The 25,861-nt window shown below is 33.2% G+C and overlaps 2 protein-coding genes across 6 annotated transcripts; one reads left to right on the top strand and one right to left on the bottom strand.

Moving 5' to 3' along the window:
• Positions 1–223: 223 nt before the first annotated feature.
• LOC110813428 (Metallo-hydrolase/oxidoreductase superfamily protein) lies at positions 224–9,307 on the bottom strand. 2 transcript variants are annotated; one of them, XM_088214532.1, is made up of 12 exons: positions 8,800–9,307; positions 8,542–8,689; positions 7,921–8,075; positions 7,143–7,325; positions 6,433–6,508; positions 5,115–5,192; positions 4,339–4,424; positions 3,933–4,006; positions 3,384–3,429; positions 2,501–2,610; positions 1,875–2,049; positions 224–690 (listed from the first exon to the last, which is right to left on the bottom strand). In XM_088214532.1, exons 1-12 carry the CDS (start codon positions 9,058–9,060, stop codon positions 505–507), a joined length of 1,578 nt encoding a protein of 525 aa, XP_088070658.1. In that variant the 5' UTR covers positions 9,061–9,307; the 3' UTR covers positions 224–504. The 2 variants fall into 2 exon arrangements, with proteins under 2 accessions (XP_088070658.1, XP_088070659.1); XM_088214533.1 differs by lacking the exon at positions 8,800–9,307 and having other exon boundaries at positions 7,921–8,146; positions 8,542–8,672.
• A 6,193-nt stretch (positions 9,308–15,500) lies between these two features.
• On the top strand, positions 15,501–25,058 carry LOC110813349 (zinc finger protein BRUTUS-like). Of its 4 annotated transcripts, XM_088214529.1 has the most exons (15): positions 15,501–16,068; positions 17,175–17,384; positions 17,554–17,748; positions 17,861–18,222; positions 18,448–18,673; positions 18,850–19,018; positions 19,150–20,358; positions 20,512–20,683; positions 20,769–20,990; positions 21,065–21,202; positions 22,982–23,216; positions 23,352–23,411; positions 24,142–24,213; positions 24,294–24,446; positions 24,592–25,058. In XM_088214529.1, the coding sequence occupies exons 1-14, from the start codon at positions 15,751–15,753 to the stop codon at positions 24,435–24,437; spliced, it is 3,732 nt and encodes a 1,243-aa protein (XP_088070655.1). In that variant the 5' UTR covers positions 15,501–15,750; the 3' UTR covers positions 24,438–24,446; positions 24,592–25,058. The 4 variants fall into 4 exon arrangements, with proteins under 4 accessions (XP_088070655.1, XP_088070657.1, XP_088070656.1 ...); XM_088214531.1 differs by having other exon boundaries at positions 19,150–20,346; positions 20,518–20,683; positions 24,294–25,058; XM_088214530.1 differs by having other exon boundaries at positions 20,518–20,683; positions 24,294–25,058.
• Positions 25,059–25,861: the final 803 nt, after the last annotated feature.

Here is a 25,861-nt window from a genome sequence, read left to right as displayed (position 1 = left end):
ATAAAATAAAAAAATAAAGGAAACTTTGAGAAAAATTATTTTTTTATAAATAATATATATTAATATAGTAACGTTCTATTATGATGTTAATCAAAGACTTAATACCCTGTTATATCTACGCTAAATTTTAATTAATAAAAAAGAGAAGCAGCAATTACTAATTTATGGAAAATGAAACATCATACATATAGAATTTAGATTATAATCTAAACACCACAAGAAATAATTAACTACAACCAATTATATTTCTAGAAATAACATTGTCGAATTGACAATAGTTTTCCATCAAGATCACAATTAATCAATACCGCAACAATATAGACTGTGATCTGCTCTATTCTTTCTTGAATTTTTTACTGAAAGGTAAAGAAATAAACTATACCGGCTAAAATCGGATTGTTATATCAAAATAGGTTCTTTTAATCGAATAAATAAATCTGATATAATCTCCCGGCACCAATCTTGCAGGCAATTGTTTTTAAGGGAAACATATTCTCTCCTTTATTATTTGGGAATAAGCTTATTTTTAACCAAGTATACTGAAAAACCAGCAACTGCTCCAGCAACAAGGAATTTAGACATACCAAGTTTGTGGTACTGAAGTTGGAACCTGCTACCAGCATAAGCCAATGACCATCTGACCAGGAAACGCGCCTCGCAAGTTGTTTGGAACTTGTGAATCAGAAATTCCTACATGACGAGCAGAGAAGTAATCAGCCAACTTAAATTCAATAAGTAACATTGCAAGCAGGCTTCTGTTTTCAAATAATGAAAAGAACCATAAGGTGATGAAGCCATCTGGGATGCAGTTGATTCAATGCTTCAGTGAAGATGCACGTGGAGGTATGGAATTTCTGGAAAATTATGAAATAATAACTGTAACCAGTTTTTTTTCAATAACCAAAACTAGTAATAATGACTTAATTATTATTTATACTGTGTCTTGACAGTTCCACTCATGCACAAGTAGAATTGTGCACAAATTGGATAGATACAAGCAGAATGGTGCATACAAATAACCAGAATGTTTATCAGACTATAATAGTTTACATATTTGTAAAAAAGGAGATCTCAAACTTTGGTACTTTGAAGGTAATATGTTGCAATCAATTTTCTTAAAAGCTTAAATTAGTACGAAAGACTCAATTATTATTTGAATTGCATCGTAGCAAATATAATTAAGGACAGTGATACCGCAGAAGAACAAAACAGATGGTAGGTTGGGGGGCCATGGGGAGCAGATTTCATCACTTGGGCTTAGATTTGCCCACCACATCAGTAAATGCAACCAAACTTTTACTGAGAAGGTCTAAAGAGAAGCAATGCACATCAGTGAGAACATCGGAATGCTTCCAAAAAGAAAAGTCACTAATGTGTATCTTTTGCTGAACATACATAATCATTCATGAGGCAGTTTTAACGTCAATATCTCATTTCTTACCTTATGTTTTTTATGTCCCTATTTCTATCTTGTATCCCTTAGTCAATTAAATAAACACAATACAAATGTTCTAATATCCAACAAATAGAATTCTTCAACTGAATTTGTAAAACAATGAACTTGAAAAACTCATATATTCAATAATCTTCATGTCTAACTATGGAATTCGTCTTTATATCAAAAATGAAGCAAGCAATCTAAGATTGCTCAAATTCTTAGCAAAAGATAAGTTAACAACATGTTTAACTACCTCTGACCAATTCTATGTACATAAGTGACCTTAGGAAGAAAATCCATATTTAAACTTCCCTCTCGACCATCATTAGGTGTACTTGATCATTCATTAATAGCAGAATTACATTCTTTTTTTTTTTCTTTTGGGAAGAAAAGTTAATAGCAGAATTACATTCCAACATAAATTAGGCAAATTTACCTTAGGCAACTTATCTTGCTGGGCTAGATGATCCACATGTAACCTCACATTTGAAGCAGCTAGAATCCAGAAACTGCTGTCAACCTCAGAATATACACTGGAAACTATGTCAAACAATGTCTGTGCTCCACTTTCTATGGCCTTCAAGATGGATGATTCTCGATTCCTGCGATTCCTAAAACCAAGAAACAAAACTATGTCAGAATTTGGCTCATTGTATGTTGTTAGACTTTTTATTGTTCCAATAATTGAAGGGGATCAAGCCAGCCTGGACGCATATATATACATAAATAGATATATTCTAAATGTAGGCATATCACAAGTTCATTTCTACTGTTAGCCAACAACAAAAAGCTGTGAGATCATAAGTTCGGTGACTGGCTGTGACCTGTGCTAAAACATTCTAGGCCGGAAACAGCCACGGTTCTGTCACCCAGGGTAAAACAACGGTCATGAAGAGTGCCACAATTCCACATTCCAACTTACCAAGGGAGAAAAAAGATCTTTGAAAAATTCATATGCAGTTATAATTTAGGACTTGTGATAGTTGAGTTTTTAGAAAGAATCTTCAACGATAATCTAACCATTATGGTGCTCAGAGAATGAAAAGAATGTTATTTTCATACTCGAGATAGCTACAAAGCATGTGCTTTGGCCAAAGATTGACTCTCCCATGCATAGGAATTATAACATGAGGTGAAAGGTCCATAAATTTGTAAGTTGATTGAAAGTATTCCTGCAAATAAAAAAAAAAATCACAACCTTTGAGATAGATATATTGCAGCCAATCAATCGACATACTACAGCTAACTTATTATCTAATCAATTTTTTTTTTTGTTCATGCCATGCTTGTTAGTACATTAATAAAAAATTTAAAAGAAATAAAAAAAAACCTGAAAACATGTCTTTAGAAAACTAAGGGGGCAGAGAAGCAGAAGAGAAGAGAGGACAGAGAAATGAGAAGACGAGATGGAGAATCACTGTAAGCTGATTATAACATTAGTTTTTTAGGTCACACGATCTGATGTACATATATATAGTTGCTGCCTTCACCAGACTGCTATCGTCTATATATGTACATATATATAGTAGTGAGAATCATGAAAATCACAACAGAATTTAAAAGCCAACAATATTTCAAACGACTGTTAACTTTTCTCTCCATTTTAGTAGTTCTTGGCATTCCAATCAATAGTAGCTTAGCATATACCATCAAATAATGATACTGAGAACGAAACAGCATTAGAAATTTAATTATGCCACCAATTTCAGCTTTTCAAAATATTGAATAAACATCAATAAATAAGTCATGAGGGTATTGTTCAAATAATATGAAGAGGAAGAAGATTCATAAAGAAAAAATAATAAGAAGTATACAACAAGCAGGAAAGACAAACACATATGAGTCTGAAATTTTGAAGATCCATTAAGTGATACTGCATCTTTGGCCAAATTTATAATAAGTTAAAAGCAGACTATCTACGGTCCCTAATTCTAGATCTACTTACAGCCATGTTTCCACCAGCAGTAATGTCCAAAAGTGCACTTCCTTGACTGAAAGGAAACAATAAATGCATTAGAAAATGCAAGTAAGAACAAAGAAGGTAAAAAGAGACACTAACATTTTTGAAGTACACCAAAGTAAATTGTGGGAAGTTCACAAGAAAGTGACACCAAGCGCATGAAATTTACTGCATCTCAGTAGAAAATTGTTCATCTCATAGCTTCAGAAGAATTCCAATTACTTGAATGGAAATTTTTATTTAACTTATGCCTTATGCATGACACACATTTCATTTGGAGATTAATTTTTGAAAGAATGCAAACATTATTATTATTTCCTCCCGCAAAAAGACTCCTTTATTACGAAATGCTTGTCTGTAGAATTAGATATTTTTTCTTATCATGCAAACACAGGAAATATAACTAAGTGGACTGGATGACACTTTTCTTCTTGCCTAGAACATAAGCACATAAAAACACTTTTCATATTTTCTCTTAGTTTCAGAGTGCTATTATTCCGCTGATATGATCAGTATTATGGTCTTCAGTCTTACCCCAAGCAATGATCACCAACAATCAATGCATTAGTACTGACATGATGCAGTGCTACATGGCCATCTGTATGTCCCTGAATTTAAAAAAGAGAAAAACAAAAAAAGAACTCAAACACAAATCCACTTTATGAGTACTTCTAGGGCTTAGACATGAGTTTCCTGTGTATATTTATTCGAACTTTTAGCTTAAAAAAAGTATTATCAACTAAATCACAACCGTGTCACAATGTGCCTCCAAATAGCTTGAAAAACTGACATTCATCCAATTGTGGTGGGACTAGTGATGACTCCAAAAATTTTGGATATAAGGCACATAAAAAGATTTCATGGAGACGATTCAGAGTCACATTATGACAAGATTTGTAGCCATAGTTTTGAAACAGAAAAGACCTTAAAAAAGAAATACCGGTGCAAAAATAACAGTCAATCTCTGACCACCGACACAGATGTCTTCTCCACCAGAAACTGAGATATAGGCTAGAGAGCAGCTGTCTGTCATCATATAACATAAAATAAAAGAGCCACTAGTGAGGTCCATTGATTCTTTTCTCTGTAAGGACAGGAATAAGCAGTATAGGGGTACTAGATTATCAACCAGGAGATTACAGAATATTAGAACGAACATAAATCGCTAATACTTCTTCTCCCCACCTGTAATTAGAAAACGAATGAAATTTTTACATCTATAGAGACTACTGCTAGAAAATCTTTCAATAGCCATGCCCTCACGCAAAAGCAACATTTAAGGCTTTTATGTAATGACAATTAAGCACTTATGTTCTAACTGAATCTATATTTTCCTGGTGCAGCATAACTTCAGTTTTTCCAGTAATGAGTAATAGTTGAACACCTGCTATGATAAAACTAATTAAAATTTTAATCCTTTTTTTATAAGAAGGATAGCATTACTGAAAGGACCATGCAAAAGACATTATTACTTTAGTGGGAGCTTGTGTTAGGACTGTAATTGCGTAAAACAGATTGTCCAACAGTCCTCTAGCTGGAGATACTGATTCAATGCACCACTATGTTTGGACATGCCAATGACCTTTTAACATGGTAGTCTACTTAAATTAGGTGCTGGGAATTAAATAGGGAAATATTTTAAATAATTTAAAGGTTGTAAAATGATATCACTATGTCTATCAGGCATGTAAGGGAATCTAAATGGTGAACTATAACCTCTTCCAATGCGATGCATGGTATTTTCATGTGCCAAGAGTGTAGCATCAGGATTGCATTTCTGGACAGCAGAAAGACCTGATAAAACATGAAACAACAAATTATAGCCAGCACAATCCTGTCTGGTGAGATAACATATGAAGAATAACATCTGTAGTAGAGAGACTTGAAAGATGGATAAGCAGCTCAAAGGAAACAATGACATAGTCCAGGATTGACTTGCTAATATAATCAGAGATGTAATGGTGAGTGGCAGATCATCCACATGTGCATTTGCGCATCCAATACATGAGTATGCATGTGAATGTAGGTATTTATGCATGTGTGGTAAAAGAGTTTGGACACGTCCATATGTCCTAACTTTATGCCTGTTAGCACCGGTAAACCATTGAAGGTCTACAGGCATTGGTTTGGTGGAGTAACATACAGAAGGGTGTAATCGATTGTAACAAGTGTATTAAGCAGGCAGGTAATAGGTGGGACCGGATTAGTTAGAACCATTATCCTCAAGTGTTGAGTATAAATGGAGTGAGAGCGACCAGATTGTAAGAGGATTTTTTTGGTGAAATAATCATACAGTCCCAGTTCTATAGACTTGCTATTTTTCTCTCAATCTTTCTCTCAATTCTCTCTCTCTCACTCTATAATTCTTTTCTTCACTCGTGAACTACAACAATTCATCAGAGCTCATGTCCGAAGCTCTTGACAATGCCATAAATCCTGACTTTATGCATGAAACTAGAAGAGGAAGAACAGAGTGGTTGATAGTCAAGACTTGACACCATAAACAAGCTAATAGCATAATGAAACTTTTATTATGAGGAAATATATAAATGTGTCCCCACTAGTCTATGTTTGGTCTAACTATTATTTCCTTTTCTACTTCATAACAACATACCTACATTTCACAGTTAGGAAAATGTTTCTTCTTTAGACTCAGAAAACAAATGTATTAAATAGTAAACAAAAAAGGGGAATTGAAAGCTAAAATGCAAAATGGGCCTAGGACATGAGATTTTATGCATATGGAATAGCGAGAATTTAAATAATCAACAATGAAGACTACTAATTATGAAAAAAAAATTGCAGAATAACTAAATAATAGAAATGGTGATATATATCTAATTTCAACCTTAATAGATTGCTTATACTGTTTGGACCCAGAAGGCCAGACTACAGAAATTTTCAAAGTTCAATAAGATAGGCAGATGATTTTCAATTTGCATAATTTATCTGCCACTGTCTTATTATGCTAAAGCATTCTTCTAAAACTGGAAAGATATTGAAAAACATTAAATAGCTTACAAAAAACTATTACCATCTATATGATCATGATGATGATGGGTAACAAGGACCAGTAACTTCCTTGGTAAAGCAGCAACAATTTTCCTGAGCTGATGAATCAAACCAGAAGGTTGTAAAGCTTAATTCTGAGAAATAATGTCAAAACAACACCAGCAAATTATTAGAGCCATTGTCTGTCTGCCTGCAGAGTGACAAGTATCTCCTGAGAGCTATCCCATGAAAGAATCAAGTTATTGCAGAATGGCAAGTGTAACTTGAATATATTCTGTCCATCAATATCTTTTCCTACTTCCTTTAAAAACAAATAATAAGAAAAGCCCAATGACAGCAGTTCAATACAGCCAGTTGAGTACCTTAATAAATGAGATCTAGACAACTAGAACTTCTAAAAACTATACCCTACCAAAAGAGGCTCTTTGCTTAAGCGGGAGAAGCCACCACACCTTGCGTAAATGGTACAGCATACATTACTCCAAGAATTCAAATCTCATCAAAAGCTAGATAAAGAAGCAACGATGGTAACAGGTTTTGTGAAAATTTCTCTGAAACTGAGATATACAATGGTTATCCGAAAGGTAAGTTCCACAAAAGTCAAGATGAACCAGCACATCATCTAAGATGCATGAGACGCTAAAGTCTTTAAGTGCTCACTTTTCTATTTCCATATCTAAGGTAAATGTCACTCAAGAAGAAAAATCATCTGCCAAAAAGGCATCAACATACTTCATTATGAAGTCCATGTTGGCATCCAGGATCCACTAACAATGCATCTCCATGAGCAATGAAATCACAATCCTCTTGATCCTGTGAAACATTTTCAGGTGAAAATATAACAAGGTTTGTTGTCTTGAACGGTTTCTGCGTCCTGCTTCTCATAGGTACTAGCATAACACCAGGAGGGTACTCCTGAAAATGTGAATAAAATGACAATTCTGCATAAAGAGTAATTTAAAATGACAAAGATCATAATCTCTTTGCCAACAAGGAGATATCACGTTTATAGTATCGGAAAAAGCTCTGAAATTCAGAAATCTGACAGTAAGATTAGTAATTAAAATTCTAAATTGGGTGATATAGCGAGACTTCTGATATGACAGAGATAATAGTTAGAATTAAGGCAAATCCGGTACAAAGGCAGAAGCTTACAAGCTCTTCTATTGCAACCAACCAACATATCAATCTATCATGTAGACCTCGACCTTGCATTTACTGAAAGAGATCCAAGCAAGGTCAATTTTCCCTCTTAGTCTTTTCCACTTGAAGTAAATTGTATTTCCAAATGCTAGATTCTCAACTCACGTTTGTCACTTCAATGAACATTTTAAGGAAAATATAAAGAGCATTGCAAAAAGGCCACAGATGTCAATCAAAATCCCTCACAAGTTACATTCCGTATCAACTAGCTTGGAAACATCACTGTATTTCTACTGCAAAAGAAAATTTTTGCTTCTTTTTTGCCTGCTAGCATGAAATAAATCACACAGTTAAATAACCAACAAACCTGACAACGCAAAGAAGTTGGAATTTTCCGCTCTATAGATCTCACTGGGTCATTCACAAGCCCAACAACTGCCAAATGTCCCACACGATCACTACTTGGTTTCGCCTCTCGAAGCCAGTTCAGACATGTCTGTGTAGACACCCACATGCATTGCTCTGCATATGTAGTAGTGCATTGAGCCATAAGGACTCGTCGTAGAATTTAACATTGAGACTCGTGATGCAACCTAACAGTGATCATCAATATGAGCTTCTTAGAAATTTAAAGACAGATATAATACAAGACTTTTACATTGGCCGTTGCTAGTTATATTCACATGCTTGTTTCAGATCTGTGATCACTGCCTTGCGTAGGAAGAAAACTGCTATTTGACATTTATTATTCTTCATCTTCAGATCACCAATTAACTATTCCTTGAAAATGTTGGAGAACAGATGGGAATGTCTAAAAAGGCAGATGCAGATCACCATATACCCAATTTGTTGTACAGCATAACTTCAACTCCAACACTACCCACTCAATAGTTTTCCTTAATTTACCATAATCTATGACCAGCCTAATCTATAAAAGACTTCTCTATCCAAAATTAGACCATCCATAACGTGTTAATAGAAAGAAAACCTCTTAAGTCTTGATAACCGGCAACCAATTTTCCCATAACAAAGATAAAATGCGCCGGCAGCCCTGGTCCAAATTCAGGCTCTTCCAGATGCTTCACGATTCTCCATTCTCCCGTATCACTCCAAGAAAACCCGAGTAGCGCCAAAACCTGCGCAAAAAAACCAAAAAAAAAGTGTAGAAACTATAAACTCCATCAGAAACGCAAACTTCGCCTGATAAAAAGGAAGACGAAAAAAACTGTTCAAAATACATAATTACCCGACCAATAGCGGCTTCCACGTCAAACCCGGTCAAATCAACATTCTCTGAACACGATTCTTTCCATTCAATGAAAAATCCCGACCCGCGTTCTCCTTCTACTCGGTTCAATCGCGTTGAAGGCAAGTCCCATAGATCCGAATCCACATAACAATTGTACTCTTCTTCGCTGAATTTCGGCGGCCGAGCTTGCTTGACGAGGAGGAATTCCGAGTCTCTTAACGGATTATTCAAAACCACTGCAAATATATAAGTTGACATTTGCTAAACAACAGCAGTGACCTTACTCGAAAGATGGATTTAAGGAATTGAGAGTCTAGGGTTAGGGTCTTAAGAAGCAAGTGGTAAATGGAGGAGTGTATACTGGCGATGGAACTGAGGTGATCTTTGAACACTGGTTTATTCTCTTATCACCTCGAAAGCTTAGAAGGTAAGAGTCGTTAGAGATGGCGGGCTTCGGTGGTTCTCGGAGAATTTAAATACGGGCCGCAGCAATAGGAGTAAATCCGCACGTGCGGTCCCGCAAATCCGGCGAGTCTTGCACGTGCGTACACTATGCCTTTTTATCTGAAAATTCAAAAAAATAAATAAATAAATTTTGGTTCGTTACAGAAAATGATATTAAATATTTAATTTTTTTATTAATTACCTGATACATACATACATACATACATACATACATACATACATATATATATAAACACTTTTGGGCTTGGTTGATTATCTACATGGGCTGTCGTCTATTAAGAATTAAAACGAATTTCTATGGGCTGGGTAAGATTCCAGGAAAAACATGACAGCAGGGAGTGTATAAATATATAATGCACGTATATGTATACATCCATAAATTATTATGTCGGCATGCAGACATATATATATATGTGTATCGAATACATGATGCGTATACATTATGTAGGTATATATATATATATATGTATATATCCGACGCCTTATTTGACATAGATGATGCATTTACGAGCTGTGCAATGAAATAAGTCTTCAACAGTTTATACATATGATAATGTCATGAGAAGTTATTATACTTTAATTATTTTGAATATTCTTGAAACAGTGAAATATTTCAGTTTCTTGGAAATCTCATTCTTATTTATATCTATATGTATATATATATATATATATGTATATGACATTTGTGTGTGTATATATATATATATGTGTATGTATATCATTAATTAAAAAATTTTATGTTTTAATAATTATATCACGAACACAAATAATAATACACTAATAATACAATAATCTTATAGTGAAAATACACGTAGAGATGTCTGAAATTACAAAATATCTAGTCAATAGATACATGCATACATACACACACGGACGTATATGTATATGTATATGTATTTTTTATTAATTTTCAAATAAAAAAATTATAGTTTTTTCCTAAAGGGTTGACTATCATGTGGGTAACCTTTATATATATGTATATATATATTTATATATTTGTAAAGCTTAATTTTCAAAGTCCAACCTATGTTTTCTATTTCTTCTATTTTGATGGCTAAGTGTCTAGATTCTATGTATTTTCACTATAATTAATCAACAATATTTTTTTAAATTCTCTAAACTTAAAATTTCAACATGGGAATTAAATATTTGTTTTTAATAAATATAAATATTAGAAAAAACTACAAAAATATAGTATAATAAAAATAAAATCCCATATATATTTATAACAAAAAAAAGTGTTTGATCATCGTGTTTAGTCTAAATAAAAAAATATGACTGTTACGAAATATTTTTTCTGCTCCTAAACATAATAAATTTATCGAGACTTAATTCAACTTATTCATTGTAATTGAGAAATACGCTAGTGAGTTAAGTCATCGATTCAACTAAATCAAACATCATAAGTTTCAATGTTTACTTATAGGATAATCTTATTGTATTATGTAATATCTACTCAACATGCATGGTCAACAACATAATAATTGGTCCACTACTGAGGTTAAAATGGTTAAGCCGAGCAAAGCTGAGTCAAGCGACACCATTTTATTCTTTTTGTAGTGGTGTCAAACTCAAATTGTCTTTTTTTTTTTTCGGCATCAACCAATTGCATAAATAACACACTTCAAGATATTTAAATTTGTAACCCTTTGAAAATAGATAAGCATGTATGGCACTCGGCTAAGTGCTAAGCGTATAACTCAAAATTTACTTCAAATATTATAGTAATTTTTAACTTTAAATTCAACATGGTGAATAAATATAAAAATGTAAGTTTGAGAAATTCAATAAAAAATTATTATGATCAAATCCAAATATATATATATGTTTGAAGTATATAAAATCAAACATAATAAATTCAAAATTTGGTAAATGATTTGTTTATCAATTTATTATTTGACTTTACTTAAAATATTTATAAAAATGATATAATATATAATCAAAACATAATTATCTAAAAAAAGTATTTTATATTTGATAAATTATGTTAAAAAAAAATATTTAACATGTTTGTAAATAAATAAATGTATTTCCTAACTTCTAAATAAATTATTTTTAGACTCGATTTTTACTTATTTAAATAAAAATATTTTTAAATCATGAAATTGAGTTAAATAAATTTAAATATGAATTGGTTTACAAATATATTTGGCCATTTGTAACCTAAAGTTATTATAGTTATTCTCCTTATATATTATTATTGAGATGTTTATCTCGTATAGAATATCGATTTATTTTATAACTATTACTCTTATAACGAGAGAATATCTATGATGAACCTATCTATTTTGAGATCATGATCCATGATCACATTTTTAATGCAATATAAGTAATCTGATAATTTTCCAATAAGAATATTATAATTTATTGGAGTGGAAATAATGGGTTGAATAATTATTGTTATCGTATATAAAAATTAAACTTTATGTTAAAAATTTATGAAACCATATACACTATGTATTCATGCTTGTTATCAATTCATTGTTTGAATAAATTATGATTGGCCAAACTTTGTCCTTCTATTTTTGAAGCTGAATTGGACCAATATTGAAAGTGGAACATGCAAATTGGAGTTGCCTTTTTTTTTAATTTCTACCAATTATAAAATTTTGTGGGAATGTTTTTTTTTTTAATTTAATTTTTTATAAATTTTATTAAAATTAAATTATATTAAAATAATAATAAAAATAATTTCGTATAAAATTAAATGTTTATTTTGAATGATACAATTTAAATTCTATAAATTTGAGAAAATCGTATTATTTTTGTTCTATACGACTTTCATAAAATATATATTATTTTTTTTACAATCGCAATATAAATTTCACCCTCTCATAAATTTATATAAAATATATAGTAAGTTTTAAATTTATGTCCAACATTTTTTAGGTTACATTACAAAAAAAGTTAAAGAAGCTTTTTCCACTAACCATACACTTTGGATTAATTAGATATATTATATTACTTGGTAGACGTGGATGTCATTGGAGGAAAAGCATACGCATAAATATATTCTCTATTTTTAATTTTTAATTTTCGTAGTTATTTTTTTTAACGGATAAATACTATATTAGAATATTCTAAAACTCATTTGTTACTCTAATTAATAAAATTTATATAGTAAAAATATGTTTATATTATCGAAAAATGTAATACATTCATTAAACTTTGAATAATTTTAATTACACAATTCTACTAATACATTTAATATTATAATTCTTTAATTTTATCTTACGAAACATTATAAATACTTCACTATCAACTCATAATACACTTATAAAATTATAAAATTTATATTATTTGAAATGTTTAAATTTACGATATTCAAATAATATATTAAAATCACAATTATTAAATACCCATTTAGTTATAAATTTTTAGTTTTTAATCGTTAACGTGGATAATATATATATTAATTTAGTATTGAAAAACATGTATATAACAAAATGATATATGTTTGTCTACTTATCATATATAAAATCCACACCTTTTATATTCACTAAACCAAAGGCCAAAAAAGCTTAATGATGGTGATACTTCAATTGTTATTTTATTTTACCCTAATATATATATATATATATATATATATATGTTAAGAATGAAGTTGATATAATTTATTTTTTAACTAAAAAAATGACACGGGCATATATTGAAATAAAAGTAAATTAGTGGCAAGTGTCATTATAATTATATGGTGGATTAGCCAATATAATTAGTTTCAAATATTTTATTTGAACAAAGTGTGCCGAGCTTAAGCGTGGCACACTCACTAATTATTTATACTTTATTAATATTTAATTTTGGTGGATAGTCATCCACTTACTTATAGATAAACTCATCCATTTTTAATTATAATTATTTAATATCAAATTAAATTTATACTTATATTATGAGTCTATAGTGATTAATACATAATACTTAATTTAATTATGTTATAAATTAATTTATTTTTATCAATTCGTGTGTGGGTGTGTGTGTATGTGTGCACATATATATATACATATATATATATATATATATATCTATACACGCACGTACACCTTTACATTTATCTATCACCGTGATATGGTATACGCATACGTCATCGTACACGCATATGCATATTATTATTATACGTATTTTGCTTATAATAAATTCATCAAGCACCAACATAAAACATGTTGACGTGGGATACCAATTTTAATACAATTTAGTAGGAACTCCCCGCTAGTATATTGTTATGGTTTGAAATAAAATTATAATATTACCTTAATTGTAAATTTTGAACTATTTCTTAATAAATTTCATCAATATTAAATCAAATAATTGAATTAATAATGTTTATTATTTAAGAAGAATACTAAGACCATAATTTTTTAGATAAATTCATATATTTATTAATTAAATAATACAAATAAAAAAACGACATATAAAATATATTAACTATTCAATTAAATATTAATTACAATAATAATAAATTTATAAAGTAAAGTTTTTCTTTAATAATTTTTAAAATATGACTTTTTTTATATCGCATCAAATTCCCATAACTTATCAAAAATAAATATGGTATATATATATATATACTAAATGTATAATTCAAGAAACTAGGAAGGCAATAACATATTGAATCCAAGTCATCCAACAATAAAAAAAAAAACACTTTACCTTAGCATGAAAATAATGAATTGGTGCATGTTTACATACTCTTCAACAAGGTTGGCCCACACGTCGCCGTTTTGTCGTCTAACCACTTATATTGCTTTTCAATCGCCACCTACCATTTAATGCCATATATACCATATAATCCATTTGATAACATAGTCTAACAAATTATTTCTATTAGGGTGCGTCCAAAATTAAATCGAAAAATCAGATCAAAATCATTTGCTCGGTATAAATTTAAATCGAACATATGATTGAATTTTGATTTAGCCATCGGTTTTAGTACATTACGATAAAATATTTCGGTTCGTTTCGACGAAAATCGTTGAATACGGTAATCAATTTGTAACGAGAATTTGTCCCGTTGGGATCTCCATTTTCTCCAAAGTTCACGGAAAGGAGAAATAAATTCAAGGAGAACGAAAAAGAAATTAAGAACTTGTGAAGGCTCCGGCCGTGCACGTGGTGCCTGGCGATTCGCACGCCCTTGTGGATCCAGTACACGTGCTCCATTCATGCGCGGCTGTGTCCCGGCCATGTAAGCCTGCGCGAGATGCTTTCCCCATTTGAGTTACCAAAATGTCATTTACTTGGTTTATTAATAATATTTTTTAACAATATAATTTAATATTTAATGTATTTTTTTGTAATTTAATTTTCGATTTTTTTAAATGCATTAAAAATTATTATTTTTTAATAAAAAATAAAACATACTTGTAAAATACAATAAAAAATTACTTAACTAATTAATTATATTAATAAATATTAATTAGTCAAATTTACCTTTTTATGGTACTAACAAGTGTGAAATTTTAATCAAATTATAATTCACTTGTTAAAATTTTATTTTAAAATAACAAACAAATGTGTAAAATTTATTTATAAATCCTATAATTTTTTTAGTGTACGACTTACAAATTTTAAATTTTATTAAAAAATACATAATTTACTATTTTATAAATATATAATATTTATAATGTTTAATTAATAATTTAAATTATTAATATGTTATGTTATGTTTATACTTAGGTGGTGTACAAATATAAAAAATGCAAATTTACTAAGATCAAAGATTCGGATTTGAGAATCAAACAAATTTATAACCAAGGAATGGGAAAAAAACTATATATTAATTTGAACATAGTCAATAAATCATTGTTTATTTACTTGGAATTCGATCACGTTTGTTACTTTGTCATTTTGTTTTATTTAGCCTATGATTTATAATTAAATAATTAATATATGTTACCAATTCAAAATTTGGAAAGTCGTGGTGGATCTAAGTGGTTGGTGGCGCACGTCACTCTGTCAATTGACAACAATTGGACTGAAAATTATAATATTTAATTTTGAGTTTAATTAGATTAACATTCTACTAAATTTTGGCCTGAAAATTAGGTAAAAATTTGTTGAACCCGTTTAATAAACGACGTCGTTTCGTGAATTTGTGGTCGTGCAAATTAGCCTGGCATTTCATCCTCATCTGCTCAGTTGGGATACCGTGGTTGATTGCTGCCACGTGGATCGACTAAAGCTGTCTCCTCCTTTTTTTTTTTTTAATCTTCTACCGCATTCATTTTATTTGCGCGCTTCCTTTTCAAAGAGAGAGAAAAAGTAAAATTAAAAGAAAAAAAGAGAAAACAAGTAAACCAAAAACATGAAATGTGAGGGAGGAGAGGGGAGGATGGGAAAGTAGAAGAGAGAAGCAGGAAAATTACGTAAAAATGAAAAAAACAAAAATGAAATCCGAAAATCATTTTTCCGCGACGGGAGAGAGAAAAATCTAGGGCTTTTTGGAAAGCTGAATCTGCAAACACAATCTTCAGATCTTTCCTAATAATGGCGACTCCATATTCGGGTTTGCAACACAGAGACGGAGGTGGAGGAGGTGTAGCGGTAATGGCAGGTCCTATGAACCCTATAGATTCATCTACGCCGTCTAAATCTTGTCTGAAAAACTCCGCTCTAAAGTCGCCAATTCTTATCTTCTTGTTCTTTCACAAAGCCATCAGGTCCGAGCTTGATAAGCTTCATAGAGCTGCTTTGGCTTTTGCCACCAACCAGGAGGTAGACAGTGAGGGTGATATTAAGCCTTTGTTGAAAAGGTACCACTTGCTTCGCTCGATTTACAAGCACCACTGCAATGCTGAAGACGAGGTAGCGTCCTTTTCTATGTAATCTTAGTTTGCTCTTCGCAAATTTATCGATTTTAGCCTTTTTAACTTTTCCTAGTTTGAGTTTCTCAATTAGTTTGCCGTTGATAGCTTTCTGAATTTGTATCAAGTTTCTCGTCATTTATTTACTTTTCTAATTCTATGTTTGTTCGGTTCTTCATTTGTCTCTGAATTTTGGATTTCCTTTATTGTATTGGATCTATTAAAGTTCAAAAAATAGTTCTCAGCTACGTTGCAATTGCCTTTTGCTTTCTCTCATGCTATTTATGTAGGTTTTTTTGCTGGTGAGTTTATGTATTTTTTGGTTTATTATATGGTTATCATAGACAACTGGCAAGTTGTTTATGAACGTAACGAGGCTGTAATTATTTGTTGAGAATGTTTATTGTACATGTATCCGGTGATCTTTCTATATAAATTGCTGATGAAGAGATGTTGGATGGTTGATAACGCACTGGATTCATCCTTGCATTTATGCATATTGATAATTTGTTTTAACTTACTAATTGTCACGCTCAGAATACATTTTTGTGGAATTTGAGATGCATGTGCTTTGTTATTCTGTAGACTTTGATATGTCTTCCACCATATGGAAGATTGGCTTTGATGATTACAGCTACCTCATGATTCAACTACTGGTCTGTCAGGCCTTGAATTGCCTTGCTATTCGAAACATCAGTTAAACTTTTTTGGACATTGTTCCACTGATATCTTTTTCTGGCATGAATATCCAATAGTAGGTCTGCCTTATCCCAGATATGTAAAAGATAATGAAAGTAGAGTAGAGTTTTCATCTAGTAATAAGGTTTTAATTATATATTCATGGAGAAGCAAACATAAAAGATGTGTGTCTTTTATTTCGAAATTCATGCTGCGGAGTACCTTTGCATTTACTGGAATATGAGCCAAAGGCAACAGGAAAGATGATTTTGATACTATTCTCCTCAGCCTTTGATGCCTTTATTGCCAATTATCTAGAAAACATTTATGTGTTGGAGCAAACAATTTTCTACAGCATCATTCAATCTATAAAAGAGATGTATCTTGGTATTCTTCACCTTTGTCAAATTAGCTGCTTCGTACTTGTAGGTCATCTTTCCAGCACTTGACATACGTGTAAAGAATGTGGCACGGACTTACTCCCTTGAACATGAGGGAGAAAGTGTGCTTTTTGATCAGTTGTTTGACTTGCTGAATTCAAACATGCAAAATGAAGAAAGCTATCGCAGAGAGCTAGCTTCTCGTACAGGGGCGCTCCAAACATCAATTAGTCAGCACATGTCCAAGGAAGAGGAGCAGGTACCATTTGTTTTGGTTGTAGGTGATCAGTTTTCTAAATCTGTTAGAAAGTTATGATTCATTTTTTATTTAAATTTTGTTTGCACATGAGGAATCTGTAATTCTGGAGTTTTGACTATCTGCAGCTATCTGAATCTAATGAGCATGTTGTTGACATTGTATACTACAGGTCTTTCCATTACTTATTGAAAAGTTCTCCTTTGAAGAGCAGGCATCATTGGTATGGCAGTTTCTTTGCAGTATTCCTGTTAACATGATGACAGAATTTCTTCCCTGGCTTTCCTCCTCTATATCACCTGATGAGCGTCAGGACATGCGCAAGTGCTTGTGCAAGATAATTCCGAAAGAAAAATTACTTCAGCAGGTGAGGCTTCCTTTGGGTTAGATCTGTCCTCTTTCTCCCTCTGCCTTATTTTTTTCTCTCATGCTTCTTGAGGTATTTAAGTAAGGCTGACTTTTACATTTTGTAAATGGAGGTTATTTTCACCTGGTTGGAAGGGGTAAAAGCCTCTCATGTATGTAAAAGTTGTGAAGATAACTGTGAAACTCATTGCCAAAGTTCTGGAGCTAATGCTCTGGTGTGTCAAACGAAGGAGTTCTGTGCGTGTGAATCTTCCAGAACTGGGAAAAGGAAATATGTGGAGTTAACTTCTGATCTTACCAATTCTATTCTGTCATGCCCAATAAATGAGATATTACTTTGGCATAATGCCATAAAAATGGAGCTGAATGATATAGCAGAAGCTGCTCGGAAGATTCAATATTCTGGGGATTTCTCTGATTTGTCTGCTTTTAACAAAAGGCTGCAGTTCATTGCTGAGGTTTGCATCTTTCATAGGTATGGTTTCACACACACGCACACGCATGTATACGCATATACAGTTTTTGGGTTTTCTATCCCTCTTTTTTTATTGAGCATGATGTCTTTAAATGAATATGGCATGGTATGTAAATTCATCTTTCTTTGCAAATTAAGTAATTCAAGCCCTCAGGCAAATGACCCTTCTGACTGCCCACCTTATGACTGGTTACATGTTGTGACTGTCTTTTTATCTGACTGCAGTATTGCTGAGGACAAGGTTATATTCCCTGCTGTAGATGCAGAACTTTCTTTTGCTCAGGAGCATGCAGAGGAAGAACTTCGGTTTGACAAACTTAGGTGTCTCATTGAAAGTATTCAAAATACTGGAGTTAATTCATCTTCTACTGAATTCTATTCAAAATTATGCTCTCATGCTGACCAGATAATGGACAGCATACAGAAGCATTTCCACAATGAGGAAGTTCAGGTTGAGTATTCTGTGTCGCACTTATGAGTGTAGAGGCCTGTCCTTTTCTGCATTTCTTTACAGCACCATTTTGCAGAAGGGTTCTGTAACATTATAGGCATTTTGATCATTCCTAAAGCTCAAATGTTAAGAATCTCTTGCTGTAATAGAATCTAATAAGTGCATTGGTTTAATAGGTTCTTCCACTTGCTAGAAAGCATTTCAGCCCCAAAAGACAGCGAGAACTCCTGTATCAAAGCTTGTGTGTGATGCCCTTGAAATTGATTGAGTGTGTCTTACCATGGTTGGTGGGGTCACTGAGTGAAGAAGAGGCTAAGTCATTTCTTCGGAACATGTGTTTGGCAGGCAAAATGCCAATACTTGATCTCTATTTTCTATTGACAAACTTTTGGATTTAATCACAAAGAGTTTGGGATCTATTATATTTTTGTGTTCCTTTTATCTCCATTTCTAACGTAATTATTTTTCTGATGCAGCTCCAGCATCGGACTTGGCATTGGTGACACTTTTTTCTGGTTGGGCATGCAAAGGTCGCTCCAGGAATGTTTGTCTGTCTTCAAATGTAATTGGTTGTTGTTCTGCAAGAATGATGACTGGAAGCAAAGAAGATAGCAATCAACCGTGCTGCGAACGTGGCTCAACGTCCTCTTCTGAGGGAAAGCCTTTTAATTTTCAAGCAGATGAAGGTAGAAGGCCAGTGAAGCGTGGCAACTCATCAGCAGCAGAAGATTTTGATGGTTGTCATATGACAGAAGCAATAGATACAAATAAATCATTGTGTAGTAATCAGTCCTGCTGTGTGCCAGGATTAGGGGTGAATAGCGGTAACCTGGGACTTAGTTCTCTTGCAGCTGCAAAATCTCTGCGGTCCTTATCTTTTAGTGCTTCTGCTCCCTCACTGAATTCTAGTCTGTTTAATTGGGAAACTGATTTAAGCTCTGCTAATAATGGTTGTGCATCCCGGCCCATCGATAATATATTTAAGTTTCATAAAGCCATCCGCAAAGACTTGGAATACTTAGATGTTGAATCTGGAAAACTTAGTGATTGCAACGAAACTTTCCTTAGGCAGTTTACTGGTAGATTCCGTCTTTTGTGGGGTTTGTACAGAGCTCATAGTAACGCAGAGGACGATATAGTATTTCCAGCATTAGAATCTAAAGAGACACTTCATAATGTTAGCCATTCTTACACTCTGGATCACAAGCAGGAGGAGAAACTGTTTGAAGATATTTCATCTGCTCTTACAGAACTCACACAGCTTCTTGAATATCAGAGTAGTTCTGACTTTTCTGATGATTTAAATGATCACAGTGATATAATGAGAAAGTATAATGAGAAAGCTACTGAGCTACAGGGCATGTGCAAGTCCATAAAAGTAACACTGGATCAGCATGTTTTCCGTGAAGAACTAGAGTTGTGGCCATTGTTTGATAGGCATTTTTCTGTGGAAGAGCAGGACAAACTTGTTGGTCGCATAATTGGTACTACAGGTGCAGAGGTATTGCAGTCAATGTTGCCATGGGTGACTTCTGCCCTAACTCAGGAGGAGCAGAATAAAATGATGGACACGTGGAAGCAAGCTACCAAAAACACAATGTTCAGTGAGTGGCTTAATGAATGGTGGGAAGGAAATCCAGAAATGGCCTCGAATTCAGCAACAACAGATAGTTGTATGTCACTAGGTTTGTCCGATGTTTTTCATTTGCTGATGACTTGATTATTCCTTTTTATGTGTCAATTAGCGGTGAAGTTGAGACAAATGCAAAACTGCTTTCTTGAATGTCTTATTGTGTTAAATTAGCAATGGTAATTTGTTCTAAATTTTACTCGTTTAGGAACAGACTTTCAGGAAAATCTTGATCACAGTGATCAAACTTTTAAGCCTGGTTGGAAAGATATCTTTAGGATGAACCAAAATGAGCTTGAAGCAGAGATAAGGAAAGTTTCTCGAGATCCAACTCTTGATCCAAGAAGAAAAGCTTATCTTATTCAAAATCTTATGACCAGGTCTTTAATCATCTTGTGCATTTAAGCCTGTCTATTTTCATAATGATTCTCCTCCTTAATACAATAAGTTTCATGGCTATGCTAGTCGATGGATTGCCGCGCAGCAGAAATCCCCTCAACCAGGAAATGGAGAAAGTTCTAATGGTGATGATATACTTGGTTGTTCTCCATCATTCCGGGATCCAGAAAAGCAGGTGTTTGGATGTGAGCACTATAAAAGAAATTGCAAACTCCGAGCTGCTTGCTGTGGCAAATTATACACATGCAGGTTTTGCCATGACAAAGTCAGTGACCACTCCATGGATAGGTAATCTTTCTGTTGATCGGTCACTAGGTACTTGGTTGGCTTCTTTATACACACTGATTTTAATTTAACTGCAGGAAGGCCACAGCTGAGATGATGTGCATGCAATGCCTGAAAATTCAGCCTGTTGGACCAGTTTGCACGACACCTTCCTGCAACGGCCTCTCAATGGCTAAATATTATTGCAGCATCTGCAAATTTTTTGATGATGAAAGGTACATAACTCATGCGTGTAACTCTTTTTTCCCTTGTGTTTTATCGTTGAGAAATATTTGTATAGGCTTTTCAGATACATGATTTCCAGATATGTGGGATAATATTTCTTTCCCGTTAATCTTTAGTCCAAAATTTGTAAATATTTTCTGTGCCTTGTCGCAAAATTGGATTGCTCATACTTATTTAGGAGGCTTTATGTGAATTCAGTTCTGTGACACAGATAGCTGTACAACTTTAATGGAAAATTTGTCATCAACTTCAAACAAAAACCAACTTTCAGCTGAAGAACTCCCCACTTCGGCAACTTGTTGCAAACTTATCACCAAAAGATGATCACAACTTTCTTTTTCTCCCTGTACCAACAAAAATATTATCGTGGTTATATTTTTGAGCAAGGGAATTAGTCCTTGCTTCACCAAAAAAATCTAAGGGTGCAGTACTTCTGCGCAACTCCACTCTAATGAGACAAACTCCAGATTTATCACAGTTTTTTTTTTGGGTTTGGACAACGAGTCCTCAAACATTCTCTGAATATATAGGACCTACTAATTTTCCATGCTAGAATTTTTTTTGCTTGACCAATGACAAGACCAAGGAGTAGAAGTTACTTCTTGCTACAACAAAAATCATCCTTGAAAGAGATGAACACAGCATTTCTGCAAAATCGTTGTTGAGATTTGCGAATCACAAGATGTAGCTTTGTTGGGAGGTCATTTGGGTTAAGTTTGGTACTCTAGGTAGGGCTTGCAGAATAAGTGATGATAGACATCCATATGGTATCCGTTTGTGGAGGTGGATTGCCATGAATAGAGACTGCTTACTAAACAGGTGTCAATTAAAGTCAGTAATAACTGGTCTACGGTTTTTGGGATGATTTATGGTGCAGCTATAGATCATTGAAAAGTTACTTCCCTTGTGCTTATTCGTCGGCTATGCATAAAGATGCGGCGGAGCATGGGTCTTCTGATTTATGACCCAGGTAACCAGATGACTTGGAATATTCAATTCTCTAAAAATTTTATAGGTAGGAAGTTCAAGTAGTTTGTGGACTTGATGACTCTTTTCTCTAAGTACCAATTTGACCTGGCAATGGATGATATTCCTTAGTACCCTCTCAACAAGAGTGAGAAGTTTTCAATTAACTTTTTAGAGTAATGTACGTAACCGCAATGCTGAGGCCATTTCCCTTGGTAGCAAATCTTTAAAAGATGTCTCCCAGGATATCCTTTTTTTGTCTGAGAAGCGGCAGCAAAAAAAAATTGGCATTGGATAACTTGAGAAGAGGCAAGATCAGTCGATGACTGCCCCTTATGCTTTTGCGAGTTGGAATCCTTCACTTACCTTCTTCTATGCTGTTCAGGATCTAGGTCTCCTCAATTTCAGGTCGTTTCAGTTTCTATTGTCAGATAAATTTGGACTTGTCATATGTTTGCACTTATAAGTATAAGAAAAGGTTCCTCGACTTCATTCATCTAATTTTTTGGATTAGTAGGAAAGAAAGGAATATGAGAGTCTTTAAGGACATTTGCTCTGTTTTGATAGTACTAGATTTTACTGGTCTGTAATTTATTTTGTTTACAAGGCATCTATGCTTGATGACATAGATGTTGTGACCCTTGTAGACTTCCTGGCCTCTGATCTCTTGTAATTTTTTGTATGTGGATTGCACTCTCTTGTGCCATTCAGTAGTTTTTTCTCATCTGGAAAAAAAATTGTGAAAAATGACTAGTAGATTTCTTATGCAACATTTCCTTTTTGTTTTGTCAAATACATTTCAGGATTGTTTATCATTGCCCTTTCTGCAATTTATGCCGCCTGGGAAAGGGGCTTGGTGTTGACTTCTTCCATTGCATGAAATGCAATTGTTGTCTAGCAATGAAGCTGGTGGACCACAAATGCCGAGAAAAGGGTCTAGAAACAAACTGCCCCATCTGCTGTGATTTTTTATTCACATCAAGTGCATCTGTAAGAGCACTTCCATGTGGCCATTTCATGCACTCAGCTTGCTTTCAGGTCCATTAAGTATTGAATTTTCTCTTCTTCTATTTGTGGTTTTGCTATTCTTTTAGTTTTCGTCTTGATGCTACTGGAACAATGTTCGTAATGCTTGATGGTAACTTAACTTCTGCTTGCATTTTGTTGTTACAGGCATACACATGCAGTCACTACATCTGCCCCATCTGTAGCAAATCTTTAGGAGATATGGCGGTAAGAAAAAAATCCTACGTGCTAAACTAACTGTAATGTCAATTTTCAGCAAATAATGCTCTTCTAGGGTCTTGTCAAGGAAATTTGATTATTTGTTGTTGTTCCATGTACAAACTAGGTCCATACTCTCCTAGGGAATATTATCTGTAATTATTTTATATAACTTGTCTTAAAATAAAATGCGCATTATTCATTATTTCAAAAAAGAAAAATGCATGTTATCAGTGAACCAGGTGTCTGTATTCTCGTTCCTTTCGTGGTCCTGCCCTCTGTGCAAGTGAATTTCTAAATGCTTGTTTGACATGCATCAATAGGGCAGCATGGTGTTGCATATATACAGCATGTTATATTTATATATTTAGAGGTTTCAACTTCTGGAAATTTAATTTTCTGTTAATATTTAGATGTTCTAGACTTTCTGAATTCCTGCTAATTCCCATATTTGCTTTCTGATAAGGGGAAAACAGAAAAAAAGGGCAATATATATGTAACTATGGGATACTGAACAAAAAAGATAATTGGGTTATATATTTGGTTGGGATGTTTATTTAGATGCCATTCCATGCGTTGAATATGCTTCATCTATGTTCTTTTTGATAATTCTTAAAGCTTCTTCCCTCTCCTACCATCCTACTTTACTCCTTTTGGTAAAAAGTAAGAAATTGCACCAACTTCATTATATGACAGCTTTTAAATGCTTCCATTACAAGTCTATTATCTTTTGGCTCAGGTCTACTTTGGCATGCTTGATGCACTTTTGGCTTCTGAAGATCTTCCAGAAGAATATAGGGACCGCTGTCAGGTAAACCTTGAAGCAACTTTTCTCATTGGTCCTCTTACTTCCTATTGGAATAACAAAACATAATTATCTTGCTGATCCAGGATATATTGTGTAATGACTGTGATAAGAAAGGGACTGCACGCTTTCATTGGTTGTACCACAAGTGTGGGTTTTGTGGATCGTACAACACCAGGGTAATTAAGGTTGACTCAGCAAATAACAACTGCACAACATCCAATCGGTGATGGCATCTGGTATTTTTTATCTGTTGATTCACGTGTGTAAATATAACCACAGCCCCATATTCTATATGAGTTGTAAATCATATCCGTTGAAATAGTCGATTCAGTTTCTCCAATTTTCCAGTAGATGAGGATATCATTTTTTGCTGTTTTGAAGTTTTTGAACAACTTTTGGGCAAGGATGTTCTCTCATTACTTGTGAGGAAGAAATCTAGTGTTCCATGGAGCAGGGAATCTGACTGAAGATGGATATTTTGGTATCTTCATTCATTGATGATAGCCTACGTAATTGCGGAGAAAAATCATGGTGCCTACTTGTAAATTACACTTTATGTAATTGTGTTTTATGTGTAAAATATCAACATTGTCGGCGTGGCTGCTGTAGGCAGATAAGGTCACTAAATTTTCTTCTGAATTTTGGTCAAGAGTTCACGATCATATCCCAAAAGACTGAAGCTCTGAGCATCTTTTGATGAGTAGCTAATATTTGTAAGTTCTTATTGCCGATGTTTTTAAGGTTTCATGTTTGTTGACTTGTAAAATGTATGGATATGCAATAATGTATCTGTTTAATTGAGGCAGCCAGTTACAGCCAAGTAATCTATGAAGCTCATATTTCGTTAAGCAGATGTAAGTTTAGTTGCGGGTTCTCTTATCAGGTATATCTTGTTTTATTTTGATGTACTGTATGGAGACGAGTTGTTGCAGGCTCTAAATTCTAAATTCTAAGGCAGTACATGCTTTCATGTCGTTATAATTTGTTGATCTTTGCGGTTTTGTTACACCCAATCCCGATACTGGTGATGCTGATAGTCATGGAAACAAAGTTAGAGTGCAACAAAAGTGGACAATGTTCTACATTTGGTTACTGGTGCTGTTTTCGTAGGTAAGATTTGTCGCTTGATTAAACAAAATAATTAACAACACGGGTAGTTAGCCTAATATGTAGTAAGTACTTGGTATTCTCATGAGTCAGTTTTGGTCAATTCCCTCTTCTGAATCCTCAAAGTTTATAAATAATTTTTTAATAAATTTTTCATACTACTCCAAATAAAAATATTTTAACTTCTAAATTCAACATTAGTAAAATATTGACTATTGACTGCTCTGTAAGTATATAAAGAAGATAACAGAGACATTTTGTTAAGGCTATTAATAATGCAAACATCTCTTTCTTTAATTTTTTGAAAGAAAATATGCTGAAAATTAAACAACAAAAATCGGACGTCAAATGATCGAATCTCGTAACAAAGATTAGTATTTACAAAGTGAGATCGTAAAAAAAATAAAAATTACATTGTAGTAAAGTAAATTCGATATTTAGTAAGGTGTTATTTACTAAATTTAATGTTGATTTTTACGTTTTAAAAATACTTAAATGCAATCAATAAGAAAAAAAAAATGAAAAGTGCGTTTGGGAAAATCCA

This window comes from Carica papaya, chromosome 2, assembly GCF_054855325.1.
Source record: "Carica papaya isolate Zhongbai chromosome 2, ASM5485532v1, whole genome shotgun sequence".
Taxonomy (NCBI): Eukaryota; Viridiplantae; Streptophyta; class Magnoliopsida; order Brassicales; family Caricaceae; genus Carica; species Carica papaya.
Note: the sequence above shows the minus strand (reverse complement) of the source record. Positions and strands in the feature narration are given on the sequence as shown.

Excerpts from the sequence above, each read along its gene's own strand:
- LOC110813428 (XM_088214532.1), bottom strand. The coding sequence starts at position 9,060 with ATGTCAACTTATATATTTGCAGTGGTTTTGAATAATCCGTTAAGAGAC. Across the intron at positions 8,076-8,541 it reads CGGTTATCAAGACTTAAGAG|AGCAATGCATGTGGGTGTCT; the intron begins GTTTTCTTTCTA and ends CTACATATGCAG. Across the intron at positions 6,509-7,142 it reads AACATGGACTTCATAATGAA|CTCAGGAAAATTGTTGCTGC; the intron begins GTATGTTGATGC and ends TTGATTCATCAG.
- LOC110813349 (XM_088214529.1), top strand. The coding sequence starts at position 15,751 with ATGGCGACTCCATATTCGGGTTTGCAACACAGAGACGGAGGTGGAGGA. Across the intron at positions 18,674-18,849 it reads TCCACAATGAGGAAGTTCAG|GTTCTTCCACTTGCTAGAAA; the intron begins GTTGAGTATTCT and ends TTGGTTTAATAG. Across the intron at positions 21,203-22,981 it reads AAATTTTTTGATGATGAAAG|GATTGTTTATCATTGCCCTT; the intron begins GTACATAACTCA and ends AATACATTTCAG.